General features: G+C 35.3%; 3 protein-coding genes across 3 annotated transcripts; 2 read left to right on the forward strand and 1 right to left on the reverse strand.

Moving 5' to 3' along the window:
• Nucleotides 1–90: 90 nt before the first annotated feature.
• Nucleotides 91–1169, reverse strand: LOC113233104 (28S ribosomal protein S18b, mitochondrial). Its single transcript, XM_026468090.1, has 2 exons — nt 480–1169; nt 91–246 (listed from the first exon to the last, which is right to left on the reverse strand). The coding sequence occupies exons 1-2, from the start codon at nt 879–881 to the stop codon at nt 106–108; spliced, it is 543 nt and encodes a 180-aa protein (XP_026323875.1). The 5' UTR covers nt 882–1169; the 3' UTR covers nt 91–105.
• Nucleotides 1170–1430: 261 nt separating this feature from the next.
• LOC113233338 (centrosomin-like) lies at nt 1431–12840 on the forward strand. The gene is made up of 12 exons (XM_026468444.1): nt 1431–1511; nt 9372–9424; nt 9509–9648; nt 9730–9849; nt 9926–10000; nt 10089–10162; nt 10236–10272; nt 10371–10478; nt 10560–10714; nt 10796–10867; nt 10958–12042; nt 12644–12840. Exons 1-12 carry the CDS (start codon nt 1477–1479, stop codon nt 12838–12840), a joined length of 2151 nt encoding a protein of 716 aa, XP_026324229.1. The 5' UTR covers nt 1431–1476.
• A 2284-nt stretch (nt 12841–15124) lies between these two features.
• LOC113237095 (uncharacterized protein C18orf63-like) lies at nt 15125–21789 on the forward strand. The gene is made up of 8 exons (XM_026473364.1): nt 15125–15261; nt 15334–15472; nt 18236–18413; nt 19350–19446; nt 19832–19928; nt 20952–21089; nt 21164–21280; nt 21635–21789. Exons 1-8 carry the CDS (start codon nt 15125–15127, stop codon nt 21710–21712), a joined length of 981 nt encoding a protein of 326 aa, XP_026329149.1. The 3' UTR covers nt 21713–21789.
• Nucleotides 21790–22231: the final 442 nt, after the last annotated feature.

Raw genomic sequence — 22231 nt, forward strand, 5'->3', positions numbered from 1 at the left:
GCTGAAAAATATTGTGCAATGAAACAAATACATTTTATTATTCTACTATACCCACATTTTTTTTATTAAACTAATAAATTTAAACATGTATTTTTAGTTACTATTTTATTTAGAGTATAAGGAGTAATCATAATATCTGAATGGTACATCATAGGTAAGCAGACCCTGGTCCCAAGCTCGTTCTATAGCCACTAGTAGCTCTTTCTGTTTCTTTTGGCAAAGTCCAGTATCAAAAGCATCCAATATCTAGAAAAAAAGCATTTTTTTAATTAATGATTCATTCTAAACTCTAAAGTAAGTCAACAGCTTCAAAATATTAAACAACATTTAATACATTATTAAACTATTTTGTGTTATGAAAGACCATGAATGGCACTGCTGCTATAATATGTATTGTAATAACCACTGTCTGTAATTAGTGATTAAGTCTCACTGTGGTAAAAACTACATATCAAGAACAAAGTAGGTATGATACAAACTTGGCCAGTGTATTTTGAAATGAATTGTTCAAGTAACTTTGTATTTCTGTGGTCCAGCACCAAATATTCATCTCGGCAAATAGGGCATGGATTTCCTGTCGAAATAATTCCGTTTCTGACACAAGACTGCCTTGTTTTCCGAGGTGCAAAACCGCCTTTGTGATTACGACGGTAAGACGACCATACAACTTTTTCGCCGTATGTCTGCTGATACGCTTTGCTATTCAAATACCTGATACTAGTTTCTACAGGTATTACTTTAGTTCTATCCTTTGTTGGATCTATAGCTTTCTCAACGTCTGCGGTCCCTTCTGCTTGCTCACTGTAGAATCTTGCACACGTTCTAACATCTGATAAAACGATTCTTTGTATTAACGACCGAATATTGGCTGTTAATGCCATAGTTTATTACACAAAAAGGTTCTAAACTGGTGTAATTTTCTTTAAGAAATTTAAATCGGAATATTTTATAATGCCCTCTATGGGTGCAACATAACCTTACTTTTCAACATGACATCTGACTGACAGGTGACAGTAGGTTTTTTTTGATAGTGCCACCCTTAGAATAATAACGCAGTGCCACCAAGCATAAACGAATCGAAAATTACTTTTTTTAGAATATTCAATCAATAGCAGTACATAAGTTAAGTCGTGTGTCGCGAAATGCAATATATAAACAACTACTGGCTACTTCACAAAAATATAATAAAATTATACTAATTTCTGTTTCGTTGATTATGAAATCATTTGTTGTATAGATCTTAGACTTTTTTTCCATCCTCTAAGGTATAGATTATCGATATCGATCGACGTCACTAAACAAAAATGTTGTTTTTGACATTGTCAATTGAAACCTCCAAAATTTCAAATAATAACCGACTGTAGACGTTTCAACGACCGACAAAGAGATTGATTATAATTTTAGTTCTTTTATGTGTAGAAGCTTACAATTCAGTAATTAGTTATATAATAAAATCAAGCAGCCTGAAAGTCTAAAATGGCGGAGTTGGGAGTCGAAAGCAACGGTATAATGTGAGTTATATTTTATTTCTTTCTATCTGGCAGGCCGAGCATTTCATTATTATAATTTAACAAACAATCAGAACGTGTAAGGTACTTATTAAAGAGACATTAGACATTATCATCAACTTTTCAATGCTATGGTATTGAAATGATTTGAAGTCATTGATTTAAAAAAAAAATTAAGTCCGACAAATGGAGCAGTAATAGCAGTATATGAAAGTGTGTCAAGAGGCGATAATACTGTACAATAATCTTCGCATACTTATGTCGTACATTCTGTAAACATCCACATATGCAATAAATTAGGCATTCAGGGTCGTATTCCAGAACTTTACTCAATGCTCAAGTCGGGACTTGTGCAGACTTGAGTATGATTTCAAGCACTGGAAATACGATCCTAATGGCATGGACTTGAGTATGATTTTCAGTGCTCACTGCAATACTCAAGTCAGGATTTGAGTATGGTTTAAAGCACTCAAAATCATACTTAAGTCTCTGCCATTAGGGTCGTATTTCCAGTGCTTGTGTTGCCAGTGCAATCATGACTTGAGCATTGAATCGAGTTCTAGAATACGACCCTTAGTCACTAAGAAGGCACTTAGGAAAATGGCCTTGCCTATGAACATTTTAGTACCTAATAAAATTTATTTATACACACCAATTTATTTCTTAAACAGATACATTAAATTGCCACCTATTTAATATATGACTTTGTACTTTGTAGCTATTGAAATTATTGCAGTAAATACTAGTGATTGTAACAATATATAAATTTATACTATGCTGTTATTGATTTTTTTCTTCTATAGTTGTGCATTGAGGATATTGTTTTAAAGTCACTATAAGTATTGTACTTGTTGTTGATATAGTACCTATGTTAAGTTTTCCTGTTGACATACTTATGTATTTTGTCCATTACGTAAGGATTACAGAATATTTTGAAGTGTTAAAATTATGTAAATTGAGCATGTGAAACACTGAAGACAATTTCCATTGGAAGACCAATCAATCTACTTAGGTATTGTGCCTTCTTTTTACTTTAGTGTTATCTTAATAAATTACAAATGATCCAAATAGCAGATCAATATTACACAACGTATGAATAAGAATGTTTGTTATTAAATGGGTACATTCTATAATATTCTGATATGCATTGTATCATTTAGGCAGTAAAATCGAACCCAAGGAGGACATTCCTCAAAAAATTTGTTACATCTGCTATGTGAATTTAATATCAACTTACTTGAAATATGCAATGTCAATTAAGTCAACAATGGCAAGACTGGATGATATACAGATATCTGCTATTCTCACATTATGGTGTTCTCAGCCTAATTACCATAGCCATTTTGGTATTTTCAGCCTAATTACCACAGTTAATTTTTTAAATTTATATCTTTTGCTACATTTTGTTTATGTCTATTGATACAAGAACCATTCAAGATTTTTTTAAATTCAAAGTAGGTTATTTAATATTTGGTTAGTTGTAATAATTAAAAATGATTCCAATTCTTTCTTATGATTATTCACAGCTGTTACAAAAACAGTGTAATAATTTATATTTTGATTATTTCTGCCGATACAGAACCTTAAAGGTTAAAAAAATGTTTTATATCGGTGTTATTCATAACAAAAAGTGAAGAAAATTAAAATCAAAGTTATTTATATGTTGTTAGTTGTTTGTTATTATAATTTTTGTTGTTACGTTTTCTTAAAAATTTTTGAACTTTCTAATTACCCTATCCATGGCTACGAAAATTAGATCTTATTACAGTATCCATTGTTTCCATACTGTATCCATTTGTTGTTAGTAGTTCTTTGTTATAATTTTTGTTGTTATGTTTTCTTAAAATTGTTTGTACTTTCTAATTACCGTATCCATGGCTACGGTGATTAGATCTAATTACTGTTTCCATAAAATATTTGTTTCTTAATAACTCGAAAACTACTTTGTCTATTGTAATGCCATTTAGAAATATTGGTAGTTAAGCTTAATGTTGTTCATATTTCAATATTATCGGGTATATTAAGCGAGAAAAAACAATGGCTACGGTAATTTGACTGAGAACACCGAATGTGAGAATAGCGAATATACAGAGTGCCACGCCTTGCTTCCTCGCACATCTCTGGTGGAATTGCAGCCTAATCGAATCTTGGATGTTATATTACAGACGAATGCCCGTCGGTTAATGAGACAGTTTGTAATGTAATGCTCAAAAACGAATCTTAAATGTTACATTACAGGCGAACGCTCGCCGGTGGGGGAGGTAGTTTGTAATGTAATGCTCGAAAACGAATCTTGAATGTAACATAGGGCATTATAAGTTTCCGGAACTGGCCACTTACATAAACAATATTTAAAAAGTAATTACAATATTTGAAAATGGAACTCTTTGGCTGTAGAATACAGTTGCATCTGACTGTCACTTGTTTTTACATTGTGGCGTCATTTCAGAAATTGGTTGTGTACCTTGTTGAATCTTTTGTAGTTGAATCTATGGTGATAGATTCAACTCGTGAAAATTCTCGTATAATTATGTTTTTCTATGACTTTAAGGGTCGTATTCCAGAACTCTACTCAATGCTCAAGTCAGGACTTGAGTATGATTTCGAGCACTGGAAATACGACCCTAATGGCTTGCCAATGGCCAAGGACTTGAGTATGATTTTCAGTGCTCACTGCAATACTCAAGTCCTGACTTCCGTATTGAGTAGAGTTCTGGAATACGACTCTTAGTGTAATTAAATAGCTCAGCGGAGCTTCGGTCGGCTTCAAACTGCTTTTGGCGATGAAGCACCATGCAAGACGACTATTTATAGCTGGTTTGCAGAATTCAAACGCGGTCGTGTGAATCTCAGTGACGAATTTCGCGATGGTCGCCCGTCCACTGCTGTGAACAACAAAAGCATCGATGCTGTGCGCCGTATGATCAAATCAGACAGGCATGTGACATACCATGAGAATCGGGCATCTTTAGGCAAAGGCATGATTCAAATACAATCAATAGTACACAAACATTTGGGTGTGAAAAAGCTGTGCTCTCTGTGGATCCCACACAATTTGACTGAGGCTCAAAAAACGGATCGCGTCACTTGGTGCAATGCCATGCTTTCAGATTCAACGAAGGGGCGTTAAATTTGGTGTGGGACGTAGTAACAGGTGACGAAACATGGATTTACAGTTATGATACCAAAACAAAGCAGCAATCGAACGTATGGGTCTTTTGAGATGAGCCGAGACCAACCAAAGTGGCTCGCGTCCAAAGTGTCTCTAAGTGGATGATTGCTTCTTTTTTTAATAAAACTGTCTAGTTTTATTAAAAAAAATTTACAACATTATTTCCAAAACAACAGTAGCCACGTAGACACGTGGCTACTGTTGTTTTGGAGAATCGTTCTACCGTGAATAGTGATTGGTACAAGACTATTTGTTTGCCGGAAGTTATTGACAAACTCCGTAAAAATAACTGTAAACGCCGTATCATCTTGCACCACGATAATGCCAGTTCTCACACGGCAAGACGGACAAATGAATTTTTGAAGGTGAACAACGTTGACCTTATGAGCCATCCCGCGTACAGTCCCGTTCTGGCATTTTGTGACATTTATTTATTTCCAAAAATTAGCAACCAGTTACGCGGTCAACGATTTTCATCACCTGAAGAGGCTGTCGAAGAGTATGAAAAAAATGGTTCAGAGCCGTGTTGGGCGTTAATCTATAATAACTAAAAATATAATTGCAATTACAATCAATTGCAACGTCGCAATTAATTTTAATTGCAATTGATTTTAATTGAATTTATTTTAATTGTAATTAAATTATTGGCAATTAATTTTAAAAAATTATCCTAAGAAATAATTGAAACTAACAATTAAAACCGAAACTACCGAATAAAAGTGTCATTACGAATATGGTACTCATTTCAAAATCCAAGACGGCGGGCAAGATTTTCCAAATATTGGCAAGTTGGGTATCGTTTTCGAGGTATTGGGGGGTGCTCATTACGAATATAGTATTTATTTCTAAATCGAAGATAGCGGACACGACTTTTCAAATAAATGCAATATAGGTATCATTTTTAAGTATTTGGGGGTGCTCATTGCGAATATGGCACTCATTTCTAAATCCAAGATGGCGGACACGACTTTTCAAAAAAATGCAATATGGGTATCATTTTCGAGGTATTTGGATGTGCTCATATTCGTTACGAGAGCACCCCCAAAATACTATATTGCCCATGCTATATTCGACCACGGATACAGTGATATATTAGTCTTTTACTTGCTACATACATATTTATTTCAATACTTTTATGTGCCCTATAAATTTATCATAATTGTCAGTTTTAATTGTTAATCAAAAACAGTGTAAAGACTGAAAATTGATTAATTGTTAATTGTACATATACGCGATTAAAAATTTGATTAATTGTTAGTTGCGAGAACAGCAATTAACAATTAATTAATTGTTAATTGCTGTTCCCGCAATTGACAATTAATTAATTGCCAATCTTTAATTGACTGAACAATAAAATTTTGCCCAACACTGTTTCAGAGATTGTCACGGACGAGTGGCATAAATGTTTTCAAAATTGGTTCATTCGTATGAAAAAGTGCATTAACGCTAACGGAGAATATTTTGAGAAACAATAAATTCATTTCTGACCATTTATACTATTTTTTCTTATTCATTCCGGAAATTTATAGTGCGCCCCACGTACAGGCAAATTTTCGAGGTGAGGGAGCGCCCTAATGGTAATTTTCCACCGGCGCGGCGAGACGAGACGAGACGAGGCGAAAATAGAAATCTCGCCGGCTTATTTCCACCAAAAATTGCCTCGTGCTCGTTCGAGCATATACCGATAAATACGCGGCTGAATTAACATGTCCCGTAAATTATTATTATTAAATATGTGAACGGAAAAAATCAGATGAACCCATATTTTTTAAATCGCAAATCCTACAAGGTCAAGAGCATGTCAAGCTTGTCACTTAAGATTTAAATCCAATTCTATGCCGCTTACGATAAGCACGGTCCAAAGTACATAGTGCCGAGATTGACGTGCTCTTGACTGTACGTACCCCACAATCTCACGAGTGATATTAATGGCCATCGCAAGCCCGTGCTAGACCGTCCGGGCACTCGAGAGATCGCGCGAGGGAATCTTGTTTCCGTTAAAGAGTATAATACTCTGTGAAGGCAGCAATACGGTTCAATATTACATCAACAAATATTTCAATCTCGCCTCGCACATCCTCGTCAATCCAGACCATTTCCACCGAAGATGCGTTAGGAGAGAATTGAAATTTTGCCATACAAATTTCAATCCTCATTACGCCTCGCCGTAGAAAACTACCTTTAGACACGTCGATTTTCACAAAACCATAAAATGATTTTTTATTGGTAAGTCTCTCATCTCATTTTGTGTTCTCTTGATGAATGAGGTGAATGTGGTTTATTCCTTTCTCTTTTGGTGCTTGTATCTTAAATCTATAGTCAAAACTTCATAGTTTCAACTTCAGTAGCTTTACTGGTGCGTAGATTTATTGAGTATTGATTCGTCAATCAGGAATTAATCTTTTATTCTATTAGAAAGTCACCACACTCATTGACGCGGAATCTGCTTGAGGCAGTCAGAACAAGCTGCAATAAGAGCGTTATAGGCGCGTTGCGCGTTTCGCTTCCGTTCCTATCACTGACGCGACTGTCGTCAGCAGCTAGAGCCGTCACCGGCAATACAGTATGTAACATAGTTTCTCTACAGTAAAGTATACTTCTTTGAAAGGAAAACTGGCCGAGCGATGTCCGGCTGCGTAGCGAGAACTTCGGAGATATCAATGTAATATAGAAATTTGTCTCTATTATGTGATTATTTCTTTGAATGGAAATTATCAAAAGAATAAAGCCGCGCAACAAAGCACAGCGCACAGGGCGCGGGCAAAAATAATCATGTTGTAGGTTGAAGTATCGAGTGTGTTGAGCTCTTGACTGGTTATTCTTAAGCTTTTGAAGTTGAGATCATTGAAAATTACTTTATACTTTATCGGACAAGGGTTCCGATTCCGAGCGTATTTTCACCATCTTCATCATCAAAGATAATCCATATACGTACCACTGCATGGGCCGTCTGTAAGTGTAGATGTTTAGGCTATAGTGCGTAAGTCCCTCATTTATCGTTACTATATCAAAATCCAAAATCAAGTAGTTTTCCTGTTGTGAACGTGCTATTTTTAACTCTCCCTTTTAAAATTAGACAATTTTGACTACAGTTCGTTAAGCTAACCTGCGTGCAGTGCAGGATGTAACACATAAATCGAAAATTTGGAACAGTAACTAATGGCGCCACATCATCTATTTCGGTGTATTGTGCAGCGAACAGCATCCGTCTCTACGTATAGTATCCCCGTGCCGCCGGCACCCTTTCCCTATTGAATGATTCCCTGTGCCTTATAGTCTTCTGCATAGAGTGTCAATATTCCCCAACCCGAAGTGCGCGACTGAGTGACGAACGCTCCCGATTCCCACCGAACTCCCGTCCTATATTCAGTATCGCTCATCTCGTGGAAACCGAATCAGTTTGCGACGTCATTCACTAATTGTGGTGGTGTTTGTTTACTCCGTTTTAGTTTTTACTTAAGCGTATTGTTATAGAACTACTGTTTATTTATTAACTAATTACCCAGCTAATCTGTCAATGATATACAAGTGAAACAAATAAATTGTCGTTATCAATAGTCTCGTGTGCAGTGCAACGTGAAGTCAGTACCTACGGAGCAGTGCTCTTTTGATCTTGTACTTTTGTTACTTGTTTTTGATATGTATGTGTAATTAATTTTGTAGTGTTGTGTACTTTTATTCTATTGTAAAATGGCAACGCTACCTCGAATGCACGGTTCTAAACACGGAAATAATGTAACTTCTGCGTTTAGGTAAGTGCCACCTATTTTACTAATGTGTTCATAGAATAGTTTTATAAATCACGCAGAGGCAACTGTAGGTAGAATGTGAATGTTAAAAGTGAATAGAAACACCTTGATTCATTAATGTTTTAAGTATTATGTAATCAGATGAATATTTGTATACTAATGTTTGGTTTTAAACGTTTGATTTTGTCACCTGACCCTTACGGCGATGAAATTAAGCACATACCTATCTATAATATGTAAATTTTAAGAATACTTAGGTATAGATCGGTTTATAGAGTGTAAACGTATTGATATTTAGGAGTTTTAATTTTAATCAAATGTAACACTGATAGAAAACCGTATCGTATCTTACATTAGCACTTCGAATTTTAAACTCTTAACTTAAACAAATAAATAAACTCAAGTGTAACATGTATACAAGTTCACGTGGTCTTTTAAATTAGGTAGATAGCTATTATATTGGGATTTCTTTAAAAAAGTATAGACTTTTTTAAAGAAATACCAATTTATAATAATCTTGAGAAAAATATGTTCAGAAAATAAATATCTCACTCGCAGATCTGTACTTTAGACGCATTTAGGCTATAATTTATCATTATATACTTAGGCTATAATTTTTAGTGTATAATAAATGCACAGTATGAAATAATCCATAAATAAGGCCACAGTAGGATGTTAACCATGTGAAACCATACATAACTATTGCGATGGTTGTAATTATGTTCATATTAAATTAAAAAATATAATTTTTACGTACAAGCTTTTAGTAATTTCTGACAAAAACGCATTGAATACCAAAATACCACATTGTTTGAAAATGTAAAAATTTTGCCATCATAGGTTAATCCCTACATTCAAAATTGATGTTGAGTGGATATGACCATCTATAAGCGACTTACATTTTGATTGATTTTTTATCACCATTAAAACATTTTGTTACAGTACGAGCCCGCGCAAGCTCCAAGAAATGACTCTTCCCACATCAGAAGTTCATGGTAAGTGACTTACCATCTTATCAAACAAAAACTAAATCATTACGTTTACCTAATTTAAAAATAACCGCTCGTCGAATATTGCAGATGTAACCACAGCAAGTGGAATAAGTATGAAGCAATACGAAGACCAACTTAATTCTTTACGTAAGGAAAATTTCCATCTCAAGTTAAGGATTTATTTCCTTGAAGAAAAACTGGGGAATGGAGCGCCGCCTGCAGTTCAGGTTAGTTCATCTTCTTAAAATTTGATTATGTCGGACACATTCTGTATTTAAAACTTTCTGAGATAATATTTTTATTTGTAGGGTTTGTTAGAACACAATGTTAGACTCCAAGTGGAAATGGAGGAACTCAGGAAGCAGTTAACAGATAAACAAGAGCTCCTAGCAGCTGCCGCGGAAGCAATCGACGTTTTGGAGCAACAGGTGAACTATCCTTCACAATAATAAATTATTTAATTTGGATTTCTACAGCTGTAACTTTATTATCTATTTTTCAAAGGGCTCAATTTCAAATGACAGTATTGAAATGTCAATGAACAACGGTTTTGCTTTGAAAGAAGAATGTGTGAAACAGGTAAGCATTGTAATTGTGCTAAATTATATTTGCAAAATTAAAATATTTCATAAACCTAGCTCTTCATTTGATTTACTTTGTATTATAGACTGAAGATAAAAAAAAAGCAGAAGAGAAACAAGAAGTGGTGGATGAAACATGCCCCGAATCGGAATCGGCCATGTAAGTGTTTCGTGAATGATGTTTTATTGTCATTTTGCTTTTCATTTTCATTACATTTGAGGTTTCTTTTCAGTGATTGCTTGGGCACAACAGTCAACAAGGAAGAATTGGTAAGTTTACACAAATATATTATTTAGTACGAGTTTACAATTACACAAATAATATTTAGAAGATTTACTTAAGTTATTATTGCAATATTTCCTAACAGGACGAACTTGAAAGGTTGCGCAGAGAGAATCGTAAAGCACTGCAAATGATTAAGGGTTGCATGAAGAAAATACAACAGCAAGATAAAGAAATTAAAAAGCTGAAATTGGTACGATCTTTTCTATAACGGCAATTTGTTTGCTAATAAAAAAGAATCATCACGTTGCCTAATAATTTATGATTATTTTAGGACAATGAATTGGCATACGCACAAGTTAGCGATTCTCAACTGGAAAAATACGAAGAAATTTTGAAATGTAAAGATGAACATATTAATGATCTAGAAAGTAAAGTCCGAGAACTTCAAAAAAATACAGAAAATATACAATGTCCTGACACCGCTGGGTAAATAACGTTTTTTTTAAAAATACAGATTCTATCGTGTTAAAGGCGAGAGTAATCATATTTTGTTTTTTTTTTCTTCAGCAATCTTCAAGAACTTTTAACTCGTCGTCTACAAGGACTTGCATTTTTCTTGGACAAGCTATTATCTCACAAGTAAGTTTAAAAATTTTAAACTGTGTAACCATAATTTATTACATTTAACTAATATTATTTTCATTCACCACGTAAATTAATCATTTACAGGTGCGTTCTTGGCGAAGAAAAGAAAAAATTGGCTGAAAGTATTCTGGAACAAAGTTTGGCTTTGCCCGTGGGTTTGAAATTGGATGAGTCGATGGCCCCTGAAGATTTCACTATGGATGAAAGCAACCTTGATTTATCACAATCAATGAGGATAGAAGATTTAACCTTGATGTTTGGTCACCATATGCGGTGCAGTGAGGATAATATGTGTGGATCAAGGCGGCACGCCTACGGAAAGCGTATTCCCCAAGCCGATCTTATATCCGAGTCGGAATGTTGGTCGGAACCAGACAGGAACGTGTCACTCGCGCGTGTCGGCCTTTGCGACACCGGGCTTGCAGCTCGAGAGTCTGCTTCCGAGAATAACAAGTATCGTACACGGCGATCTCGAATTTCCTATGGATCTCGGTCCGAGGACAACAGACCTTCCAATGAAGTTGCTATGCTTGACGAAATCACAGAATTAACAAAGCGAACTGAAGAGCTTGAAGATATAAAGAATGATTTAAATAGCAAATTAGATTTTGCTATGTGCCAAATTAAAGAACTTGTAACAGAGAAAGACGAGTTAAAAGCAGCGTTAATCGAAGAACGTCTAAAAACATCACAAGCAAATGATGATCTCGTACTTTTGAAAAATGCCCAGCTCACTTTTGAATCTAAGTTTAAAGATGTTGAACAACAACTGTCGGATGCCATGAAGGTAACAGAAAAGTTGCGCGCTGAAAGACAGGAATTCGAATCTACTTATTTGGAAACCGAGCGCTCACTGAGACGCGCTGCAGATGAAGCTACCGTGCAAGCGTCACAGGCGGCACTGGAGCGAGCTCGAGCACAACACGATAGACTACGGTTTGAAAAAGAATTGGAAGAGACTCGAGATAAGTTGAACACGATTATGGAAAACAATGCCCAATTAGAGATAGAATTGGCTCGTAAAGTGGCTTTGGAAACTCAGAATAAAATTGCCATTATACCTGAAGGTGTACCATCTGAAGAAGACAGACCTACTTCGCCTGATCAGGGTATTGATAGCGATAGATTATCAAGTTTGGAACAAAGTGATGCACTTGCTTTGTCACCTCGTAAGTGTCACTAGATTTTTTTTGTATAATAGTTTCATTTGGACATGGTTATGCAAACTAGAACCAACCCACAAGATGTCACTTTCGAGATAATTAATTTTTTGTAAAAATAGTGTGAAGAAATAAATAGGTAAGTTATTTGAGACAAACAACGTGAGTTATGTGTAGCATTGAGAATGATATAGGGAAACTACTATATTAATAGCAATAAATAGAAAACATTATGTATCTTGTTATTTAGTTAACGAGAACCATATTCTAGTTTTCATAATGAAAACGCTAAAGATCTACAGTACTTCAGTACATGTGACATGGATCCATTTAGCATATTTAAAAAAATACGTTGTATGAAGTTAAGCAGCATGGTTTTTTTAGATATTCAAAAGTTACTTATTTAGGGTTGGTACCCTGAAGGACTTTTATTTTCTCCGTTTTGGCTTGGTATATTGACAGGATCTTTTGTGAGCGGGTAAAGGACACGTCTGGTGTTCTACCTAAATACGTAACTCAATTTCACTCGAGGTGTGGGTTGGTTCTTGTTTGCATAACTTATGTCCATTTGATTTTTCGAAGTCGAGTCATTTACGGATTTTGTTTTTAGGTTCCTTATATGAAGAAAACGTAACATTGAAGCAAAAATTGGCGAGAACAAAGGCGACTCTAGCAGATACGCTAACACAGTTAAATGTTGCCAACATGAGAAAAAGAAGCGTGCAACGTGCAATTTGCCGCGAAATTCACAAAACTCAGGGAGTATTGCGTAAAGCACGCGATCAACTTGAAAATCAAAACAATTAATTCTAACTGAAAATTTGTTGCCTTATATTTGTGTCAATGTAGATAAATAAAGTTCTTTTAATAATAACATAAATCGTTTATTTGCATTCACAATCTATAATATTCATTAGCAGAGAATTCCCTAGTTTAAGACCAGGTGATAGGAGTAGCAATATTGTTGCTAATGAGTTCACCTATGAACCCGTTCATGTACGAATTGAAGAACAGTGGCAAAATCTACCTCTTTGTCAAACTTCTCACTCCAACCTAACACGTCTGACTGGGCACCTGCTCACCTAAGTCACAGGCATATAATATCTAAGAGCGATTACACCCGGCGACTTGTAAGCAGCGATAATCGTCGAGTCGTTAATCGTCTACCTTTATAGTTTACATTTTTTCGCGTTTGCATCAATGCAAACTAACGATAATTAAATCCAAACTCACGAAAGAAATAATATAGGCCATACAAATATTTCTCCTGGCACTAAATCGAACCCGGGACCTCTGCGTGGCAGTCCAGCAAGGTAACTGTTCGCCCATGCTTTGCATGCATGCTAATGCAGTCATGCATATGCATGCTACGTAGGCAATTAATTCGCGCGCTTTCTCGCGCAGCGAAGTGTACCATTCCTTATAATAGGGGTTAAAGTATGAAATTGCCGATTTGTACTGAAAATCTAAATTGTTTATTTTTTAAATTTTTAACAAATTTATTTAATCAAAATAGTTGCCATTATTATCTATACATTGCTGCCATCTAATGGGAAGGTTATTAATGCCTTTGCGATAGAACTCCGACGATCTAGACTGCACAAACTGTGTGAAAGCATTTTGTACTGCCTCCTGGGAAGAAAACTTCTTGTCACGTAGATAATTGTCCAAATCACGAAAAAAATGGTAGTCCGTTGGAGCAAGGTCTGGTGAATACGGAGGATGACGAATGGTTTCTAACTGCAGTTCCTGAAGGGTCAAAATGGTTTCTCGTGCTGTGTGAGGTCTCGCGTTGTCGTGGAGCAATAATGGTGAAGATCGATTCATGAGTCGGGGCTGTTTTACTGCTAGTTTTGTCAACATGGTTTCCGAACCACGGTTCGGCACAATAGACATCTGCCGTTATTGCTTGACCAGATCGGAGAAAACTATAGTGAATAACACCATGCTGAGACCACCAAACAGTTACCATTACCTTTTTATTGGTAAGTTTTGCTTTAGGACACTGTTGTGGCATTTGACCTGGGGTCAGCCATTGCATTTTTCTTTTCCGGTTATCATAAAGAATCCACTTTTCATCACATGTTACAATTCGATCCAATATTCCTTCATTTCTGTACCGGTTCAACAAGGCAACACAAGTTTCAACACGCGTTTCTTTCTGCAGATCAGTCAAATCATGAGGCACCCATTTTTCGTATTTTTTTATTTTATTGATTTGACGCAAGTGAGTCAATATTGTGGGTAAGGTAACGTTAAACCATGCCGCTAATTCCTGGGTAGTTTGACTAGGATCGGCTTCCACTATCTCTCTTAATTCATCGTTATTCACCTGTGTGGGCGGTCTTCCTCGTGGCTCGTTCTTTAAGTCGAAATTTCCATCACGAAAGCGTTTAAACCAAAATCGCACGGTGCGTTCATTAGTAGACCCCTCTCCAAACGCAGCATTGATATTGCGGGCTGTTTCTGCCGCATTAGTTCCGCGTCGGAACTCGTATTAAAAAATCACTCGAATTTTCGCAGTATCCATCTTTCTTGTCTAAATTGAATAACCAAAACAATTGAAAGTCGATATTCAAATGTTTCAAATTTAAAAAAAAAAAATCACAGAAACCATTTGAAAAAAGTTTCATTCGAAAACCTCAAACCATGAAGATTCTATGAAAATTCAAAGAACCTATTGCAATAAAACGGCAATTTCATACTTTAACCCCTAATATTATTTTCTTTCTTCACTTTCATACGTGCCTATTTAAAAAAAATACTTTGCGATTGTGTTTTTAATTTTATTTGCTTGGCTTTATTATCGAATCTATAATTAATATTGAGTACGGTAAGTCCAAATTAGACATTTTTAAGGAGCATTTACTGTAATAAATAACAATTTTATGTTTGTGATTCAACAATTAGGTACAAAATTAGCAACCTACAATGTAGGATTGTATTTAAAAAAAATTAAGGCTGTACTTATAAAAATCATTATAACTTTATTTTTTAATGGCGCGAAAAGTGTGCATTTTGCATTACTGTTACCTATACGGATGCCTAACTACATTCCACTGTTTATTGAAAACTTGCAAAAACATTAATAATGCAGAATAGTTACGAATTTAATGTTAAAACTCCTGATTTTGTAAAACTGGGATATATTATTGCTATAGCCAATGTAGATGACAAGCACGATCCGTCGGCTCCTACAAATTTCCACTGGAAAATTTTGAAATGCAGGTAGCGTACCAGACCTACAGATGAAGCTTCAGTGTATTTTCATTTTATATATTAATAATATTGTAACCACAGGATGATAATATTTTCCAATTCTTCGATTTTGGCTTCTCCTGACAAAAATGACTGTAAACAAGTGCATATAATTTTCAACAAATTCGGAGACGACTACGACAAAATCACTTCTTTGTTTATGAAGTTCTCGCTTCGCCAAGTAAGTAACATAATAAAACTTTAAAGTGTATTGTGTATACTAAATAGGTAATAGAAACGAATATTTCAGTTCTTACACTTTCGCGATTGTTACACATTGGAAATAAAACAACGATATGCATGTATGTATGTACACGAAACTATTTTTTTGGATTTAAATCGCGAAATGAACCGAATAGAATGTACAATATGTTTAGTATAATGAATGAATGTAATGAACGTCGGCTTTTTTATAAACAAATAGGAATATACTTATATGCGATCTGAGAGCATAGGTGTATCACGTACAGTATTGTATTGTAGTTGTATGCTCTAAATTCGCTATTTGGATCCGAAAAAATAATTTCATTTCCAATGAATATTTAAGTCTTCGAATCCAAAATCGCATAGATGTTATGAAAGATTATTAAATGTAAAGCCGTAGTAGCCTCATGGTTTGACCTACCGGCTCTCGAGCTGAGGCCGTGGCTTAATCCGGGCTCGCACCCACGAGTATCTCGGAATTTATGTGCGAAATTTAATTTCAAATTTACTTTTGAGCTTTTCGGTGAAGGAAAACATCGTGATGAAACATGCACATCGAAGAAGGTTTACAACCCTCGGGAAACGTGTGCAGTCCCCAACCCCCATTGGCCAGTGTGGCGGAATATAGCCAAACCCTCGCCTGAGAGGAGTCTCGTCTGGCGTATAAATGGGTTGATGATGATAAATAAATGTGCAATTTTCTGGACCGTCGTTCTTATCCCAGGTGTCATAGAGTTGAAAAGTGTCTAACTTGACTTGCTCTTGTCCCTGTAGGTACATCTTGGAATAAACTAGGCAATTAGTGTTTTTTTTATGATACCAATTTTGCCCTGATAAGCCGAAAAGCGCTATCTTAATCGGAGTAAGTTTTGAGAAAATTAACTTTTTGTAAATTGTATTTTCGCACCTTCATAAATAAATCGTTTTGAAGATGTTAAAATTTACTTATACGTATTTTTGACTAATAGGTTTATTGACATACCTAAATTATCCATAAATTGTATCACTATATCTTTTTTGGTGAGATACCGCTATTTTGATTATAAAGAAAGCCGCCAAATGTAGGAGAAAGGTGTACCAGATGATCCTCTTAAGGGAGAATGGTGGTAGTTTAAAAGATATTCAGCTTAAAGCAGATGTAAAAGCGTTGAATGATAGAAAATTTATACTAAAAACGTTTTATTTTTTACTCTTTCATAATTATATTTTCATATTTTTAAAACCTTACTAAAGGATCGTCTTGGACACCGGCGTGTCCAAGATGATCCTAAGGGTATGGATTAAGATGATCCAGGGGATCACCTTGCCTCTATTTAGGAAAATTTCTAGGTTTTGGTAGAAAGAAATGAAAACAACAACTTTTGAGACTTAACAAAGTCCTCACTTATGTAATCTAGGTATATGAAACAACAGTTACGGAACTTCGAGAACAAATAATCCTAATTAACTGATATCTTACAGGTACCTAAGAGTGGGCGATATTGTTTTTTATGGCAAGTTGACATCCATCCTCGTCTCCATTTCTTTAATGTACTTTACGAGCTCGATTTCCTGTTTGACACTTCTGATGAACAGTTTTTTTTTCACCTAAATATTTCATTGAACTGACAGACCCTTTATTTTTTTTTACCTTTAGCCCGTCTTTTTAATGGCATAACGCGTACCTAGTGCGAACTATTTACTTGCCGATCTATGTGGCGTCCTACTTTTTACGCCTCTAGTTCTTTAGATCATAGTCTTCCGACTAGTTCCGACCACCCACCACGAATGGTTTTTCTTTTACAATTACGCGGCCTGGTCTAAAACAAGAAAAATCATTTATATTTGTTATTAAACGATATCCAGTGTTCTACTATTTTATTCGTATAAAGAAAAACATACAAATTAAAAATAGTCCGTTAACAATATGTACAGTACAAGATGATCCCCACGGATCATCTCGTACACCAAAACCATGATCATCTTGCCCCAAATTACTCATTTTTATTTTTTGTTCGGCAAAATAACCTGTATGCTGTTTTCTGTTACCAAGCCATTAAAAAAGTAAATAGAGCATTATATAAAGCCACCAACACAAAAATCTTAGCAATTGATTGCTTAGAATGGAAGTTATCTAAACTTTTAATCAACTTTAACTCAAAGATCAAACTCACACAATTTTTTATTTTTTCCACAAAAATGAACTCGTCACTCACATCGGCATTATGAATTGACTGATGAAGGCGCGCATTGAGGCCTACATTTTACCGAAGAAAATATCTAGATGACGTTACTAGTTTCGCTACAATTGAAAAGGATCATCTTACCTCCAAGGATCATCTCGTACACCTTTCCCCTATTAGTAATTTAAGGAAAAATTGAGATATAAAAATACTTCTTAGATGTTTTTTAAATGTTTTAAGTTAGATAGCGCTATTTCTATTATGCCATTAGATGCGAAATTATTATAGCTATTGAATGATATAAAAAAAACTAAAAGAGCGTATCTCAGAGATAGCGCCTTTCGGCTTAGCAGAGCAGAATTGACGATGATGGGACGAACAAGTCGTGGCCCTGGTGGTAAGCTACACGCCTGTCCATAACAGTTGCAGTGCCGCTCAAAGCTTTAAATCGCAAGAACCTGAACACCTATCCCTAAAACATACGTTGACAAGTTCTAAGTGCCTGTATTTCCCTGGAAGAAATCTTTCACAAGGAGTTCTATTGCTGCTAAATGTATCTCCTCCTATTTTGTATGTAGATCAATGGAATAAGGGAAACGACTCCAGATGTCTTTCAAATGTGTTTCACATACACAATGACCGCGAAACTGGCTCCACTATGGAATATCCTAGGACAAAGCTACTTGATACACAACAGGGACTTCCTAACGACGAATTTTCCTCAAGACGGAGTACTGTACAATGTGTCTAGTAATGGTATACCGCGTACTTCAACAATGCAATAAAGTTTGAATGTGTATCGTACTTACCTACAGCTTATATGTGTAGACATTGTACAGGGTGTTAGGTTGCAAATAACAGCGAAATATTAAACGGGTTGTTTAATATCGATTCGAAATCATGTACCTATCGATTTTGTTTGGGTGTTTTTTTATAAATGCGGTTTATCTGTGTTTTGTTTTTATCAAATCTTATTATGTTAACCCTACCAAACATGGATTTCAACGGCCACTGTAAAAAAAAACTTCCAACTACCTTGCACCCTGTATAGTATAGACATTTAGTGCTGGGTGAAGGGAAACCGTCTTATAAAAAAAGAAATTGTATTTTAGATCTTATACAGGGTGACAGGTTGAACGAGATAAATATTTAAACTTTAATGAGTAACTGATATTTAATCCGAATTCGTGACAAGAATCATAAACATAAGAAAAAAAGGTGCATATTCGATCTCGCGCAGAGTAGTACAAAATGTTAGAGGCAGTATTTTCTTTAGAGAAAAATATTTAAAAATAAGGTAGTGTTTTTTTTATATATTCGGTATGGGTATATCAGCTACCTACTCATTCGCTTAAATATTTACCTCGTTCAACCTGTCACCTTGTATAATTATCTTATTTTTCAGAAAAGTCTGATCATTGTTCCAAATTTTGTCCTATACATATATTTGCTTTCCCTGAAGAATGTTTTAAAAAATTTACACACCTTGAAAATGTTTTACAAATATTATTGACAGTCCACAATAAACCAAAACAAACTGCTGATACTTTTTGCATGTCCCGTTTCTTGAATGAGTACTTTGAACATGTTGACTTAGTTTAGCGGACTACAGCGTATCAAGCTACACATTTTCTTTCGTTGCTCTGGAGGCGACATTCGAACAAAAGTGTTGATGTACGTACATTTTTGCAGAGATAGCAACAACGCTAGAATTGAAACCGATAAAAATTAACATAATTAGATCGGACGATGATTATGTTCCTGGCGAATGGGTTAGAGTTTTGCCGAGGTAAGCATATCCATCCAGAGAGTTCATACGTTATAGAGTCGGTACCACAGAGAGACATATATATCGGTACGGTTATGTACATGTATAGGGTAGATACCGTTTATTTAATTATGAGGTTCTACACTATATATGTGAAAATGGATGTATGTTTCTCCCGTATACATTTCATTATTATTCATCCGAATGCTATAAAACTTTCGTCAGTTGTTGCACTTATGCCCGCCAATTTCTGAAGTATCAGAATCCACACGGGATTTAAGGAGAGGGTTAAGGTTTTAATCCAACACGCTGCCTGGCGCAATGCGGAGGAGGGAGGCTTCCCATGGCATATTGGTTGATGTTGCCAATATTAGTTTTGTTGTTATTGTCATAGTCTTTGTTTCAGCCTTTTCAAAGCCACCATAGATGACATATACGATAAGTTACCCGATTCGGGATCTTTCAAACGCTACAAGGATTTAAGGCGTCATTGGAAAAATATTGTAAGTCGACACTCACTAATTGTATGATATTCTACGAATGTATTGTATTCGCATATAGCATAATAAGACAAGTAGGGTACCTCCCGCTTGTTCGGTGCATCATTGCTTACATTTCGCCAGAGAATAAGAACTTCGCTCGGAGCGTGTGGTTAATTGTCACATTATTATTCCAGTTGATACCTACAGATTATCAACATAATTTAAAAAATTAAGCTGTTCATCATACTATTTTCGTGCTATACTGAAATAACCTTCGTTAAATGGAGTCTCTTATACCAGTATCGAAGATACGTATTTCTATTATGGGAATGCGATTATTAAATAGAAATCAAATGCTGAATTTGAGTCACTCTTGTTCAAACCTCCAGACCTATTTGATGTCATAGTTTAAACACCAAGCGAACGCATCAATTCTATAATGAATTGCGCGTGAGTCGACCCTTGCTATGCAACGTGAGTGCAACGCGAGATTGAGCGAATGTGTGTGCATGGGTGCGGTTTGTAAGATATAGATGACGTATACTTGGTCGATATAACGCTCAAGGGATATAATAAATTTATGGTGTACAGACATTGTAGGTACCTATTATCATTTCCATTACACACTCGTCATTCTACTGAATACAAGCCGCGCTGCTACGTTTGTTCGTAAAGAGTTATCCTACTTGTCTTATTACACGCACTATGATATTAATATGTAATAATTTTTCAACAATGATAATATTAACTTGTATTGCGGACATTGATGCGTGTTACAGTCACAAAAAAAATGTCGAAGAAGGATTTACACACCTAATCACTATTTTTTATCTGTATGTAAGTACAATTAAATCCGTATCTCCATAACGACAAAACGTTTTGTGGCAAGTGGCGCATAGTTGCGGAAAATCAATGAAGCATAGGTACTTTGTATTCTAATATCATCATTACAATACAGAGTATGCTTTATTGACTTCCCGCCTGCTGTACTTATTGTAGTGGCAGTGGTTATACGGCAAATAAAACGTAGTCTTGGTTCTACAGCATGGGTATCGCCTGCCGGAAGAGGAAGTTTCGTCGTACTGCGCGGTTCAGTTCTGGCGCGGAGAACCGCTGACGTATCCGAAGCTCTGCGTTTTAAGACACTTTCCGATCATAACACCAATACCTAAACCGGCAGAAGTTGGTTTTTTCTTTCCATTTACAATGACGGATGACTCCTGGTTACCAAAAATTCATAGAACTTTTTCTTTCAGACAATTGTACTTACCAAATTTGTAAGTTGCCTAAAAAGCAAAATGTCTCATTTTCTCGGTAAGCCGCTCACAATACAACAAGTCAACTCGACAAACGAAAACAGTGGACTTCAACATGTAAGTTAGGTTTTGACACCTGATTAATAAACTAATATTTGGAGTCCATATGTTTACATCTAAATTCCAAATAGTTTAATAATGCCGTTTTCATAATCTGCCACGCATCATGAACAAATTCACTCCGCACCTTTACCTATACCTACATGAGTACTTAGTAAAGTAAAAAAATATACGAATACCGCGTTTATTGTAACTTATTTTGATTTTTTTTTTAAATAAATGGTTATGCAACTAAACTTCCAAAGAAAATAAAATACCAAGTACCAAGATGTTGTGCGGCGGTTTGCCGTAACTTTGTATAAAAGACTACTTTTTAAATAATTCCTACTGTAACTTGTTATTTTTTTACAGACGAGGAACGCAGCAATTACTGATACACAAGCTGTGAGTCTGTGTACTCCAACGCAGCTACATCGAACTAATTTTTAGTTTTTTACCCCAAATTACAACAACCTTTATTTATTAATTGAAGTCATTTAATTCCTAAATCATTTTAATATTACAATATAACTTACTACAATTTTACTTTGTCTTAGTAATAATCAGGGCCATCGCCCACTCATCAGCCTAATAAATAATAAATTAAAACATGCCTACCCTAATTTCTTTACTATTAATAAAGTTGCAAGTCATAAGGTTAATGTGGTTTAACGGTAGGTACGTAGTTACTTTATGTGATAAATGCGCAAAAGTATACGAAGTTTTTGTTTGTCTTCCAGAAACACTGTTTACAGCCCATTAGGTAGCAAAAGACATGCAGTATAAATTATAATTAATGTGGTCTGTTGTATCAATTTACGTTTTTGTAGAAAGGTATATTAATGTTTTTAAAACAAAAGGATGTCTGAATGAATACAAGCGAAGAATATAAAAAGGAAAAAAAAAATTATAAGAAGTTATACATATCGCACTTTGAAACCATATCATCACTAAACGATAAAAATAACT

The sequence above is a fragment of the Hyposmocoma kahamanoa genome, unplaced genomic scaffold (genome assembly GCF_003589595.1).
Source record: "Hyposmocoma kahamanoa isolate Upper Pololo Valley unplaced genomic scaffold, ASM358959v1 102, whole genome shotgun sequence".
In the NCBI taxonomy this organism is placed as follows: Eukaryota; Metazoa; Arthropoda; class Insecta; order Lepidoptera; family Cosmopterigidae; genus Hyposmocoma; species Hyposmocoma kahamanoa.